We start from the raw sequence: 22,965 nt of genomic DNA on the forward strand, positions 1-22,965 counted from the left end.
CAGATAACACCGGATCCGGAATGTAACCTAACGATGGTTTCTTGCTGAAGCCTGCAGGGGAAAATTGTCCATCCGGTTCGATGAACGGTAAAACCGTGACAAAACGAACGAACACACCGCGGTGGACAAACGAAAAAAACTCAACTAGCAGCCAGAGAAAACCGCCACACGTGTCACACCAATACAAACAAAATTTGTAATTTGTAAATTTTAATGTGTAACACAACTGTACACGTTTCTGAGAAAACCGGTGTTTTTCGATGTTTTACTCATTGTCAAATGACTATATTTTCATAACCGTGTACAAATCTGCCGGATTCTATCGTAACGTGTAACTGGATTGACGTTTTCTCCGTTTTCTGTTTTGTTTTGGTTCTTGATTACGCGACTCGCGAGTGCAGCTGCGGTTCGGCTGAAAAAAAAAATACCGCTAAGCCTTCTTCGATTTGCGCTTAGTTCTCTTTCATTCCGTAGCATTCGGTATTCGGTAGTTTAATTTTAAAAAAAAAGTGCCCGTTCCTTAAATCGGTCAAGTGTTTTTCGTCGGTCCGCGACTTGTGTGCTTTGTCGATGGAAATGTGCCCTCGGAACAAATCGACTGGTAGTGGTTTGTGTCAGAGATGACCGACGTGGACGAGAAGAATCGGCTACGTGAAGATTGGCAGTGGCCGATGGCCAGGATTGTGTTGTATGGTAAGTTGACGAGAGGAAGAAATTGGAACTGGTGGCCTTCATTGTCTAAGACATTTTCAACCACAGGGGGCAGCAATAAAAGCGGAATTTTGAAAAAATGTGTAAAAAAAAACTGATTTCAAATTATTTTTTTTAGCTGCTTGTCCAACGGCCATAATCTGCTCTACCATCACCTCCCCATCGGGCCTCCGGTCTCGGACAGGACAGGACAGGATAGCAAAACCAGCCATCTGGAAGAGTGTTGTTGCGGAATCGTTGCGTCATAATGTGGACGTTGCTTGAGGGAACCTGTAACGTCTAAGCTTTGAAAGTACAGCGCTTCTTTCGGATCAATTCCAGATTCATTTTCTCGTGTTGCTCCAGACTTATGTGTAGATCAAAACTTTTTGCTCTACTTTGGAGGTCAACATAAACTATCTGGAGCAACATTTGAGAGGGGCGGTACGGCATTGCTCTTATGGCTTCTCGTCCCATTTAAACGCGTGTAATGAAAGGCCGTAAGGGCAACGTCGTACCGCCCCTGTCAAGTGTTGCTCCAGATAGTTTATGTTGACCTCCAAAGTAGAGCAAAAAGTTTTGATCTACGCATAAGTCTGGAGCAACACGAGAAAATGACGGATAAGCATTTTGAGAATTTGAACTGCTTTGCTTATTTTAAAACGATAACTTTTGAACTCTTTGTAGGATCAACAACCGCTAATCACCCTGACTGGATGACACCATCAGTAGCAGACTGAGCTTTCTGTTCAAGTTTTGATGTTATCTGAGATCGTCTGATGACAACAGAAATGTATCAATTGAAAACCAAGCAAGTTTTTTAAATGTTAAGTTAAGAAGTAGAAGTCAAAAACTTTGTTTCATTGAAAGTATTTCTACAAGAATCCTTTCATAAGTTTTTTAGAATGATTTTATATTTTCAACAGGGAATCAATAGGTAATAGCATCATATAGATATATATATATATATATATATATATATATATATTTAGACGCCAAAAACAAAACCAAAAAAGCAATCAAAGCCTTTGAAAAGAGTTAGAATATAAAATAGTCCCAGATGTCAAAACGCTTTTAGGCACTTTTCAAAAGTTGCTCCAATAATACATTGCTTTGTTTCGCTAGCGCTTTTGCGACACTCCGTTGAATCTGAATCAGATGAAACTTTCGAGCGCTTTTAAATCTTGAAAAAACATTTAAAGCGTATGAAAATTACATCGGATTCGAGATTCAACGGAGTAAAAAAAATTTCGACTTGGGTAAATTTACGTAGATTTCATCGGAAATTTACACTTTTCGATGCGCTGTTTGTTCGGCACGTTTACATCGGATGGCATTTAAATTTAAAATGAATTTGATGTAAATTCGCATCATTAATGACGTGCACTTTTGGTACATCATAAATGATGTAAATTTACCCGATTTTTTTTTTTCTGTGTAGATTTTTGAAACTTCTTACCATTTTTCTTTGAAAGACCGACTTATCACCTTTCATTTGCGTATAAGACAATTGAAATCGGTTAAAATGGCGAGGAGTTATGATTTTTCGAAAAAAGTGGTTTTTGCGAAAATCGACGAAAATGGCCATATTTCAGACCACCCTAACACGGCGTAGGTCACCCTAATGGCCAAACAAAAAAATACGGGTCTAATAATTTCGGCCAGGGAACCCCCAGAAAAATTTTGAGCCCGATCCGAGCACTTTTGTTTTTTTCCATGCTGTTTTCGTGGAGAATTGCTGAGTGGCAATACCGGATTAGGCCCTTTGGCCATGTCGGTTGGAGACCACTTCACTAAAATGCTAATAACTTTTTGGGGTTAACTCGGATCGTCTTGCTTTCTTCTACAAAGTTGTTGGGCATTAAATTTCACATAAGAATCTCACGTTTGGCAAACTTTGGACACTCGCAACGCCACCTACAGGGAGTATTACGAAACTGTGCCGTTTCTCCATACATTTTGACGATTTTTCCCATACAAACTTCATGCCCGAGTATCAATGGGTTAATGTTGACCGATTTCGCTCAAATTTTGCACAGAGGCTTAGAATACCCTAAGGATCAGTTTTCGGCTTGTGGAGCTGGGGGTCATTTTTTCTGGGCACCCTAATGGTCACTGGCTGGCTGGACTTTACAGCGTCGGTGGCCACATCATAAACCTTAAATCCCAGCTGCTGGCGGCTGCTCCTTGCTGTGTGGTGAGATGTCCTTGGACCTTTTGAGGCCAATCAACTGGACCGTGGTGTTAGTAGAGAATCCGTCGCATGTGACACTAATAATGAAAGCCTGGTGGCGCTATCATAGCGTACAATGCGTGGCGGTTCCAGCATAAGTCCCGGTGGAATAAGGATGGACACAGGACCTGGTCAAGGTTGGTTCGGTGGAAAACTAGGTTAGGTTAGCTATTGGATAGTAGAGAGATGACTGGATAATCCTATTAATTCACTGGGTGCACAGTAAAAGTGTCTAACAAATCTTCAGGCACTATTATTTTTTCATCATTAGGAAAATTGTATGAGAAAAATCATGGATAAAAATCATAAATTGACTTTTTTTTTAACTATGCTCAATTCACAAGTATGTGTAGACTTTCACTAAATATTTAGCAAAATTCATGTCATGTAGAGAAATGAGATCAATTTCCAACAATGATTATGACATCCAGCCTTTGAGGATGTGCAAATTTTAAATGTGTGCTCTTAACCAGGGCTGTGGAGTCGGAGTCGGAGTCGGTGGAGGCGGGTCTTTTTGGGAAACCTGGAGTCGGAGTCATAAGTACTCGAACAGCTGGAGTCGGAGTCGGAGCCGGAGTCGGTTAAATTTTATTAGCTGGAGTCGGAGTTGGAGTTGGAGCCGAAAATTTCTGATAACCCGGAGTTGGAGTCGGAGTCGGAGTTATCTTAAATTCAACAAAAATTATGTTTATTTTTTATCTTTTAGTATTGGCTATAAAACAGATTAATTTACAAAATTATTTTTTTTCAAGTTGCATGCGCTGCGTTGCCATTTTTATATTTTTAGAGATTACTAAATGATAACCTATTAATCAGCTCTTACCCAAGTATGTAGTATCATCATACTCAAAAAAAAAAAAAAAAACAATATTGGTTTTGTAGTCAGAAATATTTAATTGAATTTTGACTGCATGCTTTTGCCATTATTAATGTACCCTTTATACTCAAATTTGAACAAATTTAATCTAGTTCTTTCTGAAAAAAGTACACACACAGTCATCTTATACCCCGATAGTGAATGTCTTGGTGGTTTTAAGTAAATCAATGTTAAAAGTGCCTGAGAATGTAGATCTTTAGGCAAACTATTTTGATATTGTTGCAAATTATCATTGAACAAATCTCAAGATTTCAGGATAGGACAGGATTTCAAGATAAAAAAAATATACGTGACCTAGAAAATATTTATCCTGTGGATTTTAGTTTTTTATCCAATTCTAAGTTTTTTTCATATATTTTCATGGAGGCGCACGACCATTCATAAAACTTCGTTTTAGGTGAAGATGCAAGAAGTATCGCGCGCCTCCTTTTGAATATATAAAAAAAATAAAAATTCAAATAAATCCAAAATTCCAAGGTAAAATTTTTCTAGGTCACGGATATTTGAAAAGGACCCCTTAAGCGATCTTACCACGAAGTTTTTTTTAGATACATTGATGTGTAATAATAACATTCTTCAGCCTTGGCGTGATGTTCATGTACGTCTTAATAATTTCAATAAAGCTTTAAAAAATAGTTTCTTTTTTCATTTTTTTATTTTATTTGTTTTAAATCAATCATTAAGGCCAGCTTTCTTTTAATTGTCATTAAAAAAATGACTATTTAATATTTTAGCTTTTAATCAATTTAATGAAAATTTGAGGTTAAGTAAATAAATCCAAATTTACTTACCAAACTGTTCTTCTGCAAATGCCTTCAAAACTGGCATTTTATTATTTTTGCTTCAATAACGTCTAAAACTTGTAAAACTAGAAACTTTTTTCCGGTTTTTTTCCACTTATAGAGTTTTTAAATAATACTATTTATCAATGTTTTCGAAATAATAGTAAACTAACTTTTGAAATATTTAAAAATATTTGGAGTCGGAGTCGGAGCCAACCATTTTTAGAAAGCTGGAGTCGGAGTCGGAGTCGGAGTCGGCTAGAGTTGGTGGGTCGGAGTCGGAGTCGAAGTCGGAGTCGCTTGAAATATGACCCGACTCCGCAGCCCTGAATGTTTGGGCATTGAAAAGCTTTTAAATACTTTTATTAGCTAAGAATAGTCTCTATGATTTCACAATTTTTTTCGCAGTTTTTAAATTTTTATTTCTTTGATTTGAATGAAACTTTGTCAAAAGAAATCATTTTGTATTTGTAGGACTTTTCTGAAAACACGGTTTTTTCGATTTTTTATGTAGCTTTCTATTACTTAAAGTTAAATTCCCGTAATATTTTTTTTTTAATTTACGATATTTTATCATGTTTTAAATCAAATTATCAATCAAAAAGTTCCTTACAATTTGTTTTGTAAAATGAACCGCTTTCAAGTTAAAGCTACTTTTAAGTATACATTTCCGATTTCTCTTCGTTTTTTTGCATTTTAAAAATACTTTTTGAAAGAAAAGCGCCCCTGAAACAAATAGTTTTGAAAAGCTGAGAATATTTCCTGCAATTTTTTCTCTGGAACTTTGAAAACCGGGCAATTAGTTTCTGAAATACAGACTCACAAAAAAATGAATCGATGACAATGAAAGTGTCACCTAATTAGCCTTAAATTTCCAGCAGGTGATGTCTCGGAAACTATTGGTTTACTTTTACGAAATTTTCGGATCTATTCAATAAAAAATTCCCACCTCACACCACAGAAAAAAAATAAATTGTGAAAATTTGGTTGGTTGAATATTACCTCCTTTTTGTATGGTTTAGCTTTAAAAGTGTTTAAAAATGTGAACCTGATGAATATTTATAAAACACTGATGAAAATTCACCAGATCCTGATGTTATGTTACTTTTCTTTCGACACAAAATTTTTCATCATTTCCTGATGAATATTACCATAATTTTTTTTTCTGTGGACTACCGAGGTGCTAGTCGAAAATTCAATTCCCGGCGAAACTCAAATCATTACTTGGGACGTACTATAAACCATCGTTTAAAAATTCATGTGAAGCTTGTGGCATTGAATGAGGTACCTTGTCCGTCATATTTTTTTCTCCCGGTCCAAATTTAAATTAATTCCAAGAAGCCGTAAATTTGCCTTTTCCAGCTATTTGGGCTTAAGAAGGGTTACTTTTTTTTTTGTTTCGGTCAAGAGATCCCTTCTGCTCGGAGTTGGAACCAGTTTGTTAAGGCTTTGTTAGTACCCATAATTTATAAAAATGTTAATTATCAGGTCAAGTGTTGTGGATTTTGGTGCATAAAGTATTTTAAGAACCGCGCAGCACACAGAAAAAAATATGATGGTAATATTCATCGATGCATAGTGAAAGATTGCGTGTCAAAAAAAATGTGATATTCCAGAAACTGGTGAATTTTCATCAGGTTCACATTTTCACACATTTTGTATGTAAAATTACTCAAAAAAGAGTGTGTTTAAGGCTGGTCTAAAGTAAAACCGAGCAATATTTCTGTCGCAATGAATGCTTTGAAATATTTTCTTCATTCCAGCTGTTTCAAAAATAAACTTGACAAGATATATTAAAGTCTTCTTATGTAAAAGCTTCCCTCCTTCTTTCCCCGTTGCTTGTTTTTAGAATTGAATTTAAACTTTAGCAAAATCTAATTATTTGTGTCTATTCTTCTTTCCATTTCAGAAAACTGTGACTGGCAAGTTCAAAACTCATTACCAAAGTGAGAGCTTTTTTGTAGAGTTCTCCTCGAATAACGCCATGAAAAGTTGGTTCAAATCGAAGGAAAGGACCCTGCAAGGAAATGAGCGAACGAACAATGTTGCTGAAAGTTCCATCACCAGAGGCAGCACTGTCCATCGGAAGCGTCGTTAATCGTTTTCAGCTTAAAAAAAAATGCTATCAAAGTTGAAGGGGGGCAAACTTCAAACGAAAAGTTGCGACAAATGAATGCGAGAATGAGGCAAGTTCCGTTGAATTTGTAAAACGTCGCACTCGTTGATAGATATTGCGCGACTGAGTGACATCGAATGAAGGAAAATGTAATTTCTACGCAGAAATGGAAATAAGTGAAATGAGGAAAATGCTTTTCCAAGCTGCAAGAGAGTTGCCGCTGATGTAAAGTGCTTTTGAAGTGGAAAAGTGTGGGAAAAAAAGTTGATTTTACTTTGCACAGGATAGAAAAAGTTGTCGGTCGTGAAAATGAAACACTTCATGAGAGTGTATACAAAGGTGAAAAGTTAACCCCTGAGTGTCCAACGATAAAGGATTAAACCCGTTTTAGCAGAAAATACTTGTGTCGTCAAGGTACTTGGCGAAGCAGAAGAAAGAAAAAAGCTCATCAAGTCAACAAGAACACCCTGGAAAAAATAAGAAAATCGCAACAACAAGTAGAATTCAAAAGCTGCTGGAAAACCTCGTCAGCATCGCAGATCCAATGTGGGCACCCTTCGTCAGAGCACAACACTTCTGAGAAGGGCATCGCTGGATTTAAGATGCTCGCTTTTGCCGCTTTGCTAGCTGTACACGCAGGGCTTGCTGGTGAGTATCTACTAGTGGAACGTGGAATATCAAAGCTAAATTTGACTAAGTAATTAAAGCGGTGAACCGGCAGCATGACAGATTTTGTTTATCTTGCGTCGCCAAACTTTGTTCAATTATGCGGCTTTGGTGAACCTTCTCGTTACCAGACACAAATGTTTGCCAATTAGTCGAAAGTTTTAAGTTGTTAGTTTTGATTTGTTTTGACACTGACATTGAATAACGTCATGATTCGAAATCCGGACACTTAGTAGCATATCATTTTTGTTATAGCTGGCAAAAAATCATATAACAAGTTGGAAACGTAGAAATATCATCAGGATGTAGTATAAACAGTCAGCTTCACGAAAATGCATGCAAAATATGTATTTTCTAACAATTTTTCATCAGAATTTTAAAATTAAAATGATTTGTTGTGCTTCGAATCCCGGACACTGATAAAAGCTGATTCGAATTCCGGACACTCGATTTTACTTATGAATCGCACAAATTTGGACTGAAATGTTAGTGAATGGCATTCTTTAGGTCTCAAATAAACTGTTAACATCAAAACAATCGATAGTTTATATAAAAATTTGCTAGAATTTAAGGAAATCGAAACCATAAATTTCTGCAGCAGCGTTCAAACAAACTTTAAATAAAAGTTGATATTGAAATTCATCAAATAACACAGTTTTGACATTCATAACGCGATCATATATTCAAATAATTGATAAAACAAGATGTAGTGTCCGGGTTTCGAAGCGTCCGGGAATTCGAATCATGACGTTATTTATTTTAAATGCGCAGAATTTCGGCCGCCTATTTTTTCGGATGAACAATTAAGTTTTAGTTGTCTTAGTTAACTTAGTTCAATAATTGAGGGATGAACAAAGGTGGGAATTTCTATGAGCTTTCATTTCAAAATAGCCAAACAAGTGGAAAAAACTCACCTTTGCTTCAAATACAGCTTTTTGTCACAATTTCAAAGCAGCCAGATCAACTGTTTAGAAGTCTAGTTGAAAAACTAGACCAAAAAACTCTCAAAGATAGATTGTTTGTTAAGTTGTTTATCGCGATTCCACGTTGACACCTTCCCCTTCCCTAACACCTTTCCCAACTGAAGAGCTTCAACACAAATGCAATAAAACTCGCATTATTTCCACATCAACAGACAACAATCGAAAACATATTGCAGCCATTGCTTGGAATGGGAAATCAATTGAGAGGTTGCATCTTGCCAAGAATAGCTACAACAGTGGTGGTGAATCGTTATCGTTCCTCGTGAATGGCTCCATTCATTCCGATAGCCTATTGAGTCAATGGATCGTGGATTTCAATACATGAGAAATGAGAAGGCCTTGTTTGAGGCTTTGGATATTGGATTGTTTTGATAAAGATTTTTAGACCGCTTGAATTTGCCTAACAGATTTCATATTCATAATAACTCTAAAATTCCATCCGTAATTGAGGTAGAATTCTTCCAAGCTAATTGTCTATAGAAGCTTAAATATTTGTTAATGTTCATAAGCATCGCGAGTGAAATCCTTGTTTCAAAATATAAAAATCTTAACTTTTGGTTTTCATGTATTTGAAGGCTTCATGTATAACCTAGACTTTTCATCTTTTCCATTATACAGCAATTCCCCACGAAAACAGCATGATTCGAAAAAAAAGTTCTCCGATCGGGCTCAAAATTTTTCTGGGGGATCCTTGACCGAAATAATTAGGCTCGTATTTTTTTGTTTGGCCATTAGGGTGACCTACGCCGTGTTAGGGTGGTTCGAAAAACATGTATAGGTCATCGCTGAAATTTTAAAGTTATCGCAGTTTTAGTGAAAAAAAGTCGATTTTTTCCCGTTTTCGTCATTTTCCCATTTTTGCGCGTGGCGCGACGAAAAATCCAGTTTTATTTTCAAAAAATCGTATCTCAGAGTATCGATGACATAACTTCACCATTTTGTGATATGTAATGTGAAATTTTCCGAGGAATCCGATAAAAATATTTTTAGACATAGGCTCTTTGGTCCCGAGACCTTCAAAACAGCATTTTAAGTTTTCATAATACCTTTTCAAATGTTAAGCTAGATTTTTGAAACTTCTTACTATTTTTCCCAAATAGCCAAACTAATCACCTTTCTTTTGTGTCTAGGACAGCTAAAATCGGATGAATTGGCGCGGAGATAGGATTTTTTGAAAAAAGTGGTTTTTGCGAAAATCGACGAAAATTGCCATTTTTCGAACCACCCTAAAACGGCGTAGGTCACCCTAATGGCCAAACAAAAAAATACGGGTCTAATTATTTCGGCCAAGGATCCCCCAGAAAAAAATTGAGCTCGATCGGAGAACTTTTTTTTTCGAATCATGCTGTTTCGTGAGGAATTGCTGTATATATTTATTTAAAAAGAGAGGTTTAATTGGTAATGAAAAACAGTCATCCATAAAATCAACTATGCTTGACTAAATTTATCCAACCAATACTTTCTCATTGATAAAAACATTTCATCCGCTGTCACTTACACTCGATAAATTTCAAATTCTACATAACTAATTGTGGTCTGCTCCCGACAAGCTAATTAGCACTAAAAACCAACAGCTCAATTGCGTGTCTGCGCAAATTACGACTTGTTTCTGTGGCAAAGGGTGCTGGAAATGGCACCACCTGTAATTCTTGGGTTGAAACTGAGTACAAAGGTCAAGTCGATTGGTTGCTTTGTGCAAAACTAAAATTTATTGAATTCAAACTTCTGAGGCTTTTTTCTTGCTTAAAAAATAATAATTTTAGAATTCGATAAAACATTCAATGCCGAACCGAACCAGCGTCTATGGCTGAAAGGCTCGTTAATAAAGACAACTAACTAACTTACTAAAACATTCAATATGACGTCCTTTTAAAATGTTAGTCTTGATTAAAAAAAAATAAAAATATTGTTTTTGAAAATATCTGAAAATTTTACAAATGTTTCATATTTTGACATTGTAAATCGGACCATTAGCTGCTGCACTAATTAAAAAAAAATGAAAAAAATGTGACTATTTTCAAAAAAGTTATCTCAAAATGGCTTTAACTTGGAAACGGTGCACTTTATCGAAATTTCACTAAATTTATGTTTGATTTTACATCGAAAAATTAAGTTGAAATATTTTGCGACCAATATTTCGATTTTTTGAAAAAAAATAGTATCTGTTACGATACCGAGTAATGCGAGGTGTTTACCGTAACAAGTAAATTTTATTAGATCAAGTTATAAGTAATTACAGAATGATCGCACTTCTTCAGCCGGCGCGGGTGCAAGAGAGAATCGAAGACTCTGCACGGCTGATAGATGTTGATGTTGTCACGAAGACAGTTCGCAGTCTGGTGCGAATAGGGTCGCATCCCAACAGTATCAATTAAAAAATCATAACTCGGTCAAAGATTTTTTGCACAACCTGGAAATTTCTTAAAAGCTGGTGAAATTTTTAGGAGACAAAATCAAACCAACCACATTAACGACCCCCAGGTCTTTTGTGGTCTCTATTGCAAGTTTCTGCTCGAACCTAGGAGTCCGAAGGCTTGAATGGGGAGAGCACCCAAACCTCTTTTTACTCCAAGGAACCTTCCACCCCAGTGTTTGAACTGACGACCTTTGGATTGCGAGTCCAACCGCCGCCAGCGATTCCACCGGAGTAGGCTTGGTTTGGTGTGTTGTTTGTACTTATGGCATGGAGACGACTCCTACACCTGGAATGACTTAACGGCCTAACAACCAAGGCCGGGACCGACATTTTGCTTCCTCATCCGATGGAAGGTTGCAGCAGATGGTAATCGAACCCAGAATCATCCGCTTACAAAGCGGACAGCGTAACCATTCGGCCACGCACTGCCAGGAGGAGGAGACATCAATCCTAAAACTTATATAAAAAATAGTGTTTAATTTTTTTAGTCTAGTCCTTATCCATACCTGTAACTTTGCCGAATCGATCGAAAAATTCCTTTAAAAGATACAGATTTTTGAATTTTCATACATAATTTTTGTATGGACAGCTGACAAATTTGTAAGGAAAATTATAAGGACAAACTAATGATGCAAAAAGGCTTCTTTGGGCATACCGAAGGCACCAAAAAAGTTTTAGTAGGATAAAAAAAATTGAATGGCCGAAGTCTGACAGTTGCTCCACTGATAAAACCTTCACCTGTGTGGCAACTCGGATCTTCTTTCATCCTTCGACAAAGTTGTAGGGAATTGATTTTACCACAAGAATCTCACACTTGAACAATTTTAGGCGAGACCTGCGCCATCTGCCTCCAACATCCTGAAACAATATTTCTCTTCATACATAATTGCAAATTTTCCCAAATCTTCGATCAACCCCTAAACCTTACTCGATTTGGCTCAAAATTGGCACAGTTATTTATTTTTGCCTAAAGAATCGAGCCTCTTGAGATATATCAAAATTTTCAAATTTTCTTGTCACGCTACACAAAGCTTAGTTAGGGTAGGGTAGTCATCAATGAGACACTTTTGGTTTTCAACTTTCAACGATTTTTGTTATTTTTTCATCAGCATGTTTTATAAGCTTTTTGTTGCATTTTCTTTCTTTTAGTGTGTTCTAACATTGATCAAAATATGAGATCGATCCGACCTCTACAGCGAGAGTTATTCAACTGTCTCATTGTAAACGCACTTGGCAGGAACAATGAGACAGCTGGGGAACAATGAGACACTCTACGAAAATCAAAAATTTTCTAGTAAAACATCATGTTTTCTTATTGTTTCATTGCAGGTGACTTGCCTTGAACATTTTAGAACAATTTTGCCAACATGAAAATTTAACTAACAAAAGTTATACTAAAAAGTATTTAAATGTTGTAAAATCCATATATTTATACCAAATAACTTTGTATTTTTGGTTAAATGAAGTTAAATGAAGTCAAGTTTTGAAAGATCACCACAGATTTTGAAAAGTTTAATGAAGAAAAATTTAAGTGTCTCATTGTTACCCATGGGCTGAAATGAGTGGGGAACAATGAGACAGCCCTGGATTCTGGGTATATTCTAAATTTTAGCCAAACCTAATGAAAGGAAATTGTAGCCCAACTCAATCCCTATGGAACGTCGAAAGAAATTTGAAGAAATATTAGTTTTGGGGTAAATGACAGCCTACGAGCGCAAATGAATTATTTTCCATAGTTTACTTTTAGACCCCAGAATCAAACATTTATGAATAACTTTTCAATGGAGCGTCTATAACCAAAGACACTATTATGGCAGACGTGTATCCAGTAGACACACCTTTCCCTCAAATATGAGCCTGATTGGTTAAAACTACAACTTGTGAGAGCCATTTTATCATTGTTTCCCGTGTCTCATTGATGACTACTCCACCCTACTGGAAAGGAATGGATGAAAAAATCCTTATCATGACTTTTTCGTTTCCATGTATCTTTCTTTGCCCTTGGTTATGGCTAATAGATTTTTGACGGATGGTTTTCCCAAATGGGATATGATCATGGGCGTCCCATTTCCTTCTTTTCTCTTTGCTACAATAAATTAATATAATGGTTGGTAAAACGACTTTTCTTCGAAAAAAAACTGAAGGAAATATCCTAGCTTGCATGCAATATTGCAAACGACGACGCCTGTGGTGCTCAAATCAAATATAAATCACTCGGCGTCTTTGGTCGTCTATCAGCCGTCCCATTTGTTCCAGGCCGCTCGTTAATCCTTCCGATTTGTACTGTATATACGGTGTAGGAATCCTTCCTGTGAAAGTAGCGTGAGTTTGTATGGGTATTGCCCCCTGGGAGTGGGAGTGTTTTTATAGAGAAACCACCACCACCACGTGAAAAGGTGTTTTCCCGACCGCTCTGTTGCTGTTTCTGCCCCTGTTGTGGTGGAACAGCGCCCAGGAAGAAAGATAAATCAATAACCTTTAATTAAATTTTCATGATCGAAAGCAAACGGTGGAGGTAGATGACTGTGTTCGTATCACACCAAACCAGGCCGTGCCTTCACGGATGGGAGAAACTGTTTAGGGTTGGAAGGTTTATGTTGAACATTACAGGTGATTAAAGAAGTGACTGATTTCAAAAGTCGGCGTTTATTCCTTTCTAAAAGGTTTTGTAATAAATAAGAAAAACTTTATGGAGATTATATAAAAATTGGCGATAACAAATTATGACAAACTATGCTAATTTAATGAAAAAAATAGTTTTATGAATATGGGTGATCAGATGATCCAAAACTATGTTTGAGTTCAATTGTTACTGAATCATCATTCATATCACGTAAAAATAGATATCAATATTGTTGATTCAACAATCGCATAATGCGAACGTGATTGAAAATATTTTGTTGCAATTTCATGCTCTATTTAAGCTCTATTTTTCTATTAGCACTGACTACGCATTAGAAATAAAATCTGAAACTCCCGAGTGTCATCTCGGTTTCATTTACCCACCTAATTAGATTTGCTTGCCACGCTGCTTCATCTTGACCAAACAGTCAATAAAAATCAATGTCCTCGCTTCGTTTCGCCGAAGAACTTGAGAGCATTCCCGTTTATTTTCTCCAATTCAATTTGCACCCCGATGACGACGACTATGACTATAAAACAGAAACTATTGTCATGTTGCCGCCTTGCTGTCGTTTCGACGAGATTGGCACCAGGACCTTCAGGACACTCGAGATCTTTTTTTATGCAATGGATGCCAGTTTCACGATTGTCAGCAGATATTTCAAAAATAAATAAAATTTGATTTTTAAAGCTAACTTTAGATTGTTTATTTGATCATTATCACCTAAGTAATTTAAAAAGCCCGTTTAGATTTTTAAAGTGAAAACATTTAATAAATTTGGCATCACTGCTCAGCAAAAACAAAATTGTCTTCATTCGAAGTTTTGCGCCTTGCCGGCGGCTTCGATTTGTACCAGCAGAAAAAGACATCTGTGTCATCTTTGTTGGAGCCTTTTCATGGCCGCTGCATCCCTGGCACGGGGATCTCCCTTGAGGAAGGATGGCTGGTGTCCAAGGATCGCGTAAAACGCTGACGGGAGCAGGTTTCACATCTGATTGAGGCACACGGTCTAAACGGGCCTCGAAAAACTTCAAGTGCCACCTCACTCGAGTACGAATCGCATCTTAGAGTATGTGAGAGGGGGAACAGTGAGATTAAAGAGGTGTTAAGTGGTCAAAAATTGTCCAACTCTGTTCAACTGTCAAGAGTTGAAGCTTTGAAAGTGCATTCATTCATTACAAATGAAGTACTTTTCTTCAACTCTTCTCCAAGAACGAGAGCACCATGAACGACACCATGAAGAAGCTTGTTAATTTTGACAATGAGCTTTCACGAATGACACACATCAGTTCCAAACCATATTGCACTAGCTCTTGATCCCTTCTGCTCCGTTTGAACGGCTTGATTCAGACACATTGTATGCTTAACCGTACATACACTACTCCCACACGTGCCCACAATTTTCATTAGACGAAGAACACGAGGAGCCACCGCGTGCTCACAAAAGGATACTCGTCACGATTTTCCGAGAGAGCAAAGCTGCGAATGCGAATCCCTTCAGCTGCCATTCATGCCCAACGATAGAATGAACACAGTTGCATATTATGCACTTCAGATGCACACCTTGACACCGGTGAAGAGAACAACGCTCGAGGGCCGGAAATTTCATCTGGAACGTGTTTACCGTGATGATGGAATTGCAGAATTTCAACTAGGTAGGATTACGTTTGCGACGTCTTGTCAGATTCTAGATGTTCCAAATCAAGTTGCTGAAACAAGATTAGAACCCTACTTTTATTTATTGTATTCATTATAATAAAAAAAAAATTTATCATAATAATATCTACATTTTCAAGCAAGTGCACATTATGTTTGTTTTAATTTTATTTAATTTTACACCCATAAATGTGAACATGTATCCGATAACTTCAAGAAAACATACTTCACCGAAATCTCATGATGATAGAGGCGTTTCTCCTATCTACTGTTTATCGGTTTGATAGTCAAGCGGGCTAAGGGATCCATCGTCATTTTCAAGAAGAAAGGCGTATGAATGATTGTCCAACTACATATAAGCTTTTCCATGTAATTTATCCAGCTGAATCTGAATCTGCCTTCAGAACTGAGACAATGTGTCAAAATGTAATAATATATTGGATTTATGTGATTATTCTACATAGAAAACCAAAATATGCCCAAAACGAGATATGTTGACACTATGGTTCAGTTCTGAGGGCATATTTAGATTCAGCTAGTAAAATTACATGGAAAACATTTAGTTAGACAATATTTGAATTTCGTTAGGATGGCGCATGCCAGATACGGACAATGTCTTCATCAAAACATTTAAGATCCGGCTTCTAAAAAGTGTATAAATTACGCTTAAGTGCTTAAAACTTTTGATTTGGTTTTCAGATCTTCAATGTTGGCAGTGCGTGGCCGAATGGTTACGCTGTCCGCTTTGTAAGCGGATGATTCTGGGTTCGATTCCCATCTGCTGCAACCTTCCATCGGATGAGGAAGTAAAATGTCGGTCCCGGCCTTGGTTGTTAGGCCGTTAAGTCATTCCAGGTGTAGGAGTCGTCTCCATGCCATAAGTACAAACAACACACCAAACCAAGCCTACTCCGGTGGAATCGCTGGCGGCGGTTGGACTCGCAATCCAAAGTTCGTCAGTTCAAACACTGGGGTGGAAGGTTCCTAGGAGTAAAAAGAGGTTTGGGTGCTCTCCCCATTCAAGCCTTCGGACTCCTAGGTTCGAGCAGAAACTTGCAATAGAGACCACAAAAGACCCGGGGGTCGTTAATGTGGATGGTTTGATTTTTGATCTTCAATGTTTTGGATCGTTAGAAAGGTGTTTAAAATGCCTTTCTAAAAAAGTATAGCATGTCGGGGTTTCTTACAAAAACCACCCTTTTTGACAATCTTCCGTACTTTAGTCAAAATCGTTTTTAGCATAACTTTTGAAGTACTTTACTAAACTTCAAAATTTTCAAAAGGGACTAATGAGATCCCAAGACGAATTGAATGAGGCCAGAACAGTCCAAATTGGTTCAACCAGTACTGAGATAATCAGACCAACATCCCTACATACACACAAAGAGCTTTCCTGGATTCGTTGAATAGTTAGCTGATTTAGCTTTGGATTTCATGTCGGTCTAATTAGAAAAAAAGAAAAAAAATCCTTCACCAAATTTATAAAATAACAAGACCACATTTCGTCTAAATCAATTAAATATCATTCAAAATCCACCGCAATTCATGATAAAACTTATTTTAATGATAATAACAAGAGCATTATATTTGGTAAAAAGGTGCAGGTGGTTATATTCTACATTACCAATATGACAAAGAACTTTGTACAAAACTCCTAAAAAATATTTTATTTTATTTTATATTTTTAAATCATTGCCTTTTTATTTAATCCTAAATTATTTATTCCAAATCAATGTTTTCAATTTTTGGCCCCTCTGTGGAAATAAATTACCAAAACACGAAAATATTTCCAAAACAATTATGGTTCGGAAAATGTCCCCCCGGGAGGACCTCCCATAGGGAACCGGCCACTCTAGGTTGTGATCACCACAATCAAAATTGTAATTTTCATGTCCTGTATCAACCATAAAATTTGATACCCATATTGCCCCAAGTCGTATGGTTCGGAAAATGTCCCCCCGGTATAAACTTCCCGAGGGAACTGGCCACTCCGGGTGTAGCGAATCAGGTCAAAATGGCCATTTTCATTACCAGTTTCAAAAACTATGAATGTTGATACCCATATTGCCCAAGTCGTATGGTTCGATTAATGTCCCCCCGGTAGAACCTTCCCGAGGGCACTGGTCACTCCGGGTGTGGCCAATATCCTATAAATGTGGTCCCAACCCCATTGACCCAAATCATTCTGGTTTTCTGGTGACCGTCCTAACAATCTTCATTAGAACAGAATTCCTTCCAAATTGGTGCACAACCTGTGTCTATCAATGTGTGCATGTGTGTGTCTGAGCAATAAAATTACCATCGTGGATCCGTCTTTGATGAAACCACGGTAGGCACTGAAATTTTCTGAGGCTAAGTGCTAGCTTAAATAGTTCGCATGAAATGTGGCAAAAGTGGTGCAACATTCTCGCGTGACAGTTCCACGAAAGCAGGAGACAAGGCAAAATTTGTAAAGTGCTCTCAGCCAATCAGTAGCCGGGATTTTTCCTGCATTCATTTTTCATTTTCATCTTAACTTTTGAATACTTTAACAAAGTTTTATCAACTTTGTGAGGTAGTCTACTTGCAATTTAAGACTTCCCCTTTCGTTTGGTGGATAAAGCATGCAGATTGCTTGAATTGGGTGGAAGGTATAAACGTTTAATGCTTAAAAATATTTTTCATATTTTTTAAATTATGATCTGCAACTATACGAATGTTTTCAAACCTCGATAGTTTTTTTTTTGTATTAAATAAAAACAAAGTTTGAAGAATTTCTTATCACCAAAACTTTTAAGACGATTTTAAAAGTAAACAACACTGGTTAAGCAAAAAGTGGAACAGCTTGTGTGCTCTGAAAACCCTTTTTTTCATGAAAAAAATATGCTGATCTTATTGGTGAACATTTACAGCAATTTTCCTTTTACTAAACTCTGATTTTTTGAAATAGCGTAGGCAAATTTCAATGCACGAAGTTGCTTATAAAAGGGAGAGGAGCGTCCGTGGCTGACTGGTTACGGTGTTTGATTTGTAAGCAAAAGGTCCTGGGTGCGATTCTCATCTGCTCCCAACGAGAAAGTATAGGAAATATAAATATTGAAACTCTGAACATGAACGAAAAATCAAATTCACTCGAGTAGGGGTTCGGTCCCGGTCCTTTGGATTGTAAATCAAAAATGCTACCCACTATTCCATCGCGACTTGGTGAGCTATGAATGGAATCAGGAATACTGTTATCAACTATAAACGCACTGGGTCCTTTTCCATTTGACAAGGGTTCGGAAGTTCTAAATAACATTTGAATCCGATTGGTGCAAACGTTCTTCAGGGCGGGGCTTTTCGATAAAGCTGAAGTACCTCGCGCACGGCTAGCCAACATAGAAATGGGTCACCGAAGCTCGGCAGAGCTAACACCTTCCAAATGCCTATGCGAGTTATTTGCCAGTATAGAATGTACATCTAAAGTCCGAAGTCCGTTTTACGATGTCTCATGACGGAGGGGCGGTACGACCCCTTTCATTTTTGAACATGCGAAAAAAGAGGTGTTTTTCAATAATTTGCAGCCTGAAACGGTGATGAGATAGAAATTTTGCGTCAAAGCGACTTTTATGTAAAATTGTACGCCCGATTTGATGGAGTTCCGAAAAAACGCATTTTTCAACGAAAAAAAACACTAACAATGTTTTAAAAACTCGGCCATTTTCGTTTACTCAGCTGTAAAAAAAATTGGAACATATTATTTTATGGGAAATTAAATGTTCCATTCGAATCTACATTGACCCAAAAGGGTCATTTTTAAATTTAGAACAAAATTTGTCATTTTAAAATTTCGTGTTTTTTTAACTTTGCAGGGTTATTTTTGAGAGTGTAACAATGTTCAACAAAGTTGTAGAGAAGACAAATACAAAATTTTTAATATCTGTACATAAGGGGTTTGCTTTAAAAAATCACAAGTTATTGCGATTTTACAAAAAAAAAAGTTTTGAAAAAGTTCTTTTATGCGTTTCTCTTTGTACGGTCGTCCAACTGCGCCAACCCATAGGTACGGCGCTGTGTTCACCTAATATTTAAAATTAATAATTAATTGTTAACACGGAAGTTCTAGACAAATTCAAAGCTGTTTAAATCTCCACAGCCAATTTTCTTTAAAATGTTTCAAAATGCTGCACGTTATTCAATTTTTAACTATTTTCGCAATGTTGTTTCTCTTTTTGCTAACACTATCTGAGCACTCAAAACAAGAACACTTTTTATATTGATTTTTTTTTTGCAGTTCACATTACGATTCCAGGATATGAAATGGATATTTAATAAAGTGGAAACATTATTAGCTGTGATTCGCAGAAAACAAGTCTATTAATTCGCATCAATTCATATTTAATTTCGAGTACGCTTTATAATTACAAAATGTTGCAGTGGAAACACAACTTCCGTTGAATCTATCTACTCTATGATACGATTCCAAGAAGCAATAAAATGTTGCACATAATAAACTGCAAACAGCAAGCAACATTGGCACGAACGAACTCCGTGTACGCACGAGAGCAAGCAGCAGTCAAGTGCTCTGTGCTCTACCGTTTTTTCGAAATTTTTCGCCGTAGTTGTTAGTGATTACCCGCGAGTTTGCTTCTTCAGCATGCCAAAGGCCGGCCGTGGCCGTGGCAGTTCGAGTGCGGCCTCGAAAAACCCGCGAAGTTCGTCTACCGGCCGTGTGCAAAAAGGTAAACAAACCAACGCCGTGTCGGCCGCCATCGCGCAGGGGAGCGTGAGCGCAGATGGAATCGACAAAAAGTATCTACATCCCGGATACGTTCCGAGATCACCAGTGCGAACCCGTTCCGGTACTTCCGGTGCCACGACCAGTGGCACATCAACATCCGCCAACATCCCCATCAGGAACGAGTTCCAGATGCTGAGCGACGACGAAGAAAACAACAACACCGATGGTAGCAGCTCTACCGACGACGACGACGATGACGGACGTGCACGGAAGAAAGTGTCGACGCCAAAAAAGAACAATTCTCCAAAGGAACGTAGACCACCTCCAATTTTTGTTTTGGACACGTTGGCGGACGATATTGACGAGTTGCTGGAAGGCCTCGGATATTGTCTGAAAATCGGTAAGTCGTCAGTGCAAGTTTACACATTTGACGAAAAGAACTTCGACCTGGTTGTGGAGAAATTGAAGCGTCAAAACTTCAAGTTTTACACATTCGACCCCGTGCAGAAGACTGCCGTTAAGGTCGTTTTGCAGGGGTACCAAGACCGCCCGATCTCCGACGTCAAGAAGGACCTCTCGGGTGCTGGAATAACGCCGCGTGACATAAAAGTGCTCTCGCGGAAGACAACAGTCACAGGTACACACACATTGTACCTGTTGTACTTCGACCGCGGCACCGTCAAAATTCAAGACCTGCGGCGAACTAAGGCGTTGGACGGGTTTTGGGTAAACTGGCGGTTCTACTCAAAGAACCCGTCGGACGCAGCACAATGCCACCGTTGCCAGAAATTCGGCCACGGCTCGCGGAACTGCAACCTCCCGCCCCGCTGTGTGAAGTGCGGTGAATCACACCTCTCTGAGGCGTGTGCACTGCCGTGCAAAGCGGACTTGGGGGACAAGACAGAGCAAACGAAGGCGCGCATCAAGTGCGCCAACTGCGGAGGTAACCATACCAGCAACTACCGTGGATGCAGCGCACGGAAAAACTACCTCGAGGAGCAGGAAAAGAGGAAGAAGAAAGCAGCAGCGTCCCACCCTCCTCAGCGAAGTACGAGCGAAACCGTGCCGGCAGCTGGTCATCGTACGGTTCCAGCGGACAACTCAGCGTTCCCTCCTGGATGGGGGCGATCGTTCGCCAGCGTGGTCGCTGCCGGCAGTGGCAATACGGCCCAGCAAGAAGTTACCGGAGAAGATCTCTTTACCCTGCCAGAGTTCTTTGCTCTCGCAGGGGAGATGATGACGCGGTTTCGGACCTGCCGTAACAAGGCGGAGCAATTCCTGGCCCTTGGGGAGCTGATGATCAAGCACATCTATAAAGGATAAAATACTGTGATCTAGTTTTAAGCTTTTTCTATTTCTATCCCCTTTCCCTTGCAATTTTAGTAAGTTTTTTTATATTTTTCTTACTCTTGGTGACACCTTTATTTACAAGCAATAACTGTTCCAAAATGGATCATGATGTAACACACAGCTGTAAGGAACTCCAAAACTCTGTTATGTACCTCAAAAGAACTTATTGTATCTTGATTATTCACCAATAAAACCGAATTGAATTGAATTGAATTGAACATTGGCACGAACTGTCTAAACCAATGAAAGGTAAGACTATGCAAACAGAGAAACCTGCATTGCACGTACTGTGCCACGCCGTCTAGGCTTATTACATATATTACAGTCGGAACGTCTGTTCTGCCAGAGTTTGTTATTACCTACCAGCGAGTGACTATTTGTAGCAACGAGAAAGTTTTCTTACTCAAACATTCATTAACGTGTGCTGGCAGTGCTCTCTGGCTTCATTCGAGCCGCTGCAAGGCATGCACTTTTCGTGCAACGCCACCACCGCCTGGTTCGAAAAGTGGCAAAGAGGTCGTAAATGTCAGCGAATGGTTTTATAGATCTCGGCGTGAATTTATGCGATGTCACACAAACGGAAGGCAGGCAGGACGGAAGTTTATTTATGAAGGAAATATGAAAGTTCACCAAGTGGAAACTATGGAGCGATGGGAATTTACTTCCACTTTGAAATGACGGTAATTTTAGGTTTATGAGTTTGAAATTGACAAGTAGCAGTTGCTATAAATTAATGAAATATAGCTGTTAATGTGTTAGGTGCATAGTAATAAAAAGGAAAACAATGAAAAATTTAACTTTTCAAAATGAAATATGTTTGAGATCTGCTCCAAATTTAACAAAAATTGTCAAATCAGATTGATTGATCCTAGATTTTATGATATCCGTTTAATTTCATTTCTTTTTGTTTAGCTCCTAACAAATTGGTTATCCTACACAATTCATCAAAAGAATTGGCCTTCACATTTGTTGCTGACCTTACAAAGTTTCTCCTGGCACGAACTACACCAAACCCCAATCGATTAGCCCATACTTCGGGCAAACTCGAGTTTAAGTCTAGACTTCAATTGGTGTGACTCGTACAGCCCATCGCAGGTCGGCTCGTACCAAATAATATAAGCTTGGGCCATTTGTCGTGCTTCGTTATCGCTTGGTCAGCATCAGCAGGCAGGGCGTGTCACGGTTTGTCACGAAATTCACCAGCCGTCGTCCAGTTTGACTGACGGACTAACTGACGGTGTCACGCGGGATCAGTTCGAATGTTCCTCTGGCCGGTGTGTGTTGTGTTTGTGACCGTTTCGGGGCGTTGAAAATGTATGAACTACACACATGGTAGCAGTATTGCGAGCTTCTTGCGGCGGTTCAAAGGGACCGATCTGCACGTGAACGATAGGGTGTTCCAAATTTAGAAGAAATGAAAACAATTTGATTTGTTTCCCTAATCTTTTAACCAATCTCAATCAATGTATTCCAAGACATAATCTAGAATGTCTTTGATCACTTGAATGCAATTGGGTAGGGGAGAATGGGGAGATTTGGTCCTCTTTTTTTGTATCGCACAAAACTCTATTAATTTCTCACAAAACTATGAACATTTTGCATGATTTGAAAGCTCGAAAATTCAACTTTATTTGGCTGATAAGGAAATTTAATCAGATAAAAATATTACTTTTAAAACCAAAATGAAGCAAAAGCGTATTCTTTTGTTTACAAAACATTTGAAAAATGGTTCAAACTGCAGTAAGTTATCAACAACTAAACTACAGGAAACCATGTACGAAAAACAAAACAAACTAATTAACCTTGAGGCTGATTGACAATAAATTTAACGTTAAAAGCGTGAGGGTTTTGTAGTTGATAAGCTTATCAAACAA

General features: G+C 38.1%; 1 protein-coding gene across 6 annotated transcripts in view; it reads left to right on the forward strand.

Moving 5' to 3' along the window:
- LOC6035628 overlaps window positions 1-22,965 on the forward strand; it is a 365,398-nt gene that overhangs the window by 83,077 nt on the left and 259,356 nt on the right. For all 6 annotated transcript variants that reach the window (XM_038262382.1, XM_038262378.1, XM_038262380.1 and 3 more), the window contains one exon: window positions 6,492-7,346. In XM_038262382.1, the coding sequence (XP_038118310.1) occupies window positions 7,301-7,346 (46 nt within the window). In that variant the 5' untranslated portion in view covers window positions 6,492-7,300. The remainder of the gene's footprint in view (window positions 1-6,491; window positions 7,347-22,965) is intronic.

This window comes from Culex quinquefasciatus, chromosome 3, assembly GCF_015732765.1.
Source record: "Culex quinquefasciatus strain JHB chromosome 3, VPISU_Cqui_1.0_pri_paternal, whole genome shotgun sequence".
NCBI classification, from domain to species: Eukaryota; Metazoa; Arthropoda; class Insecta; order Diptera; family Culicidae; genus Culex; species Culex quinquefasciatus.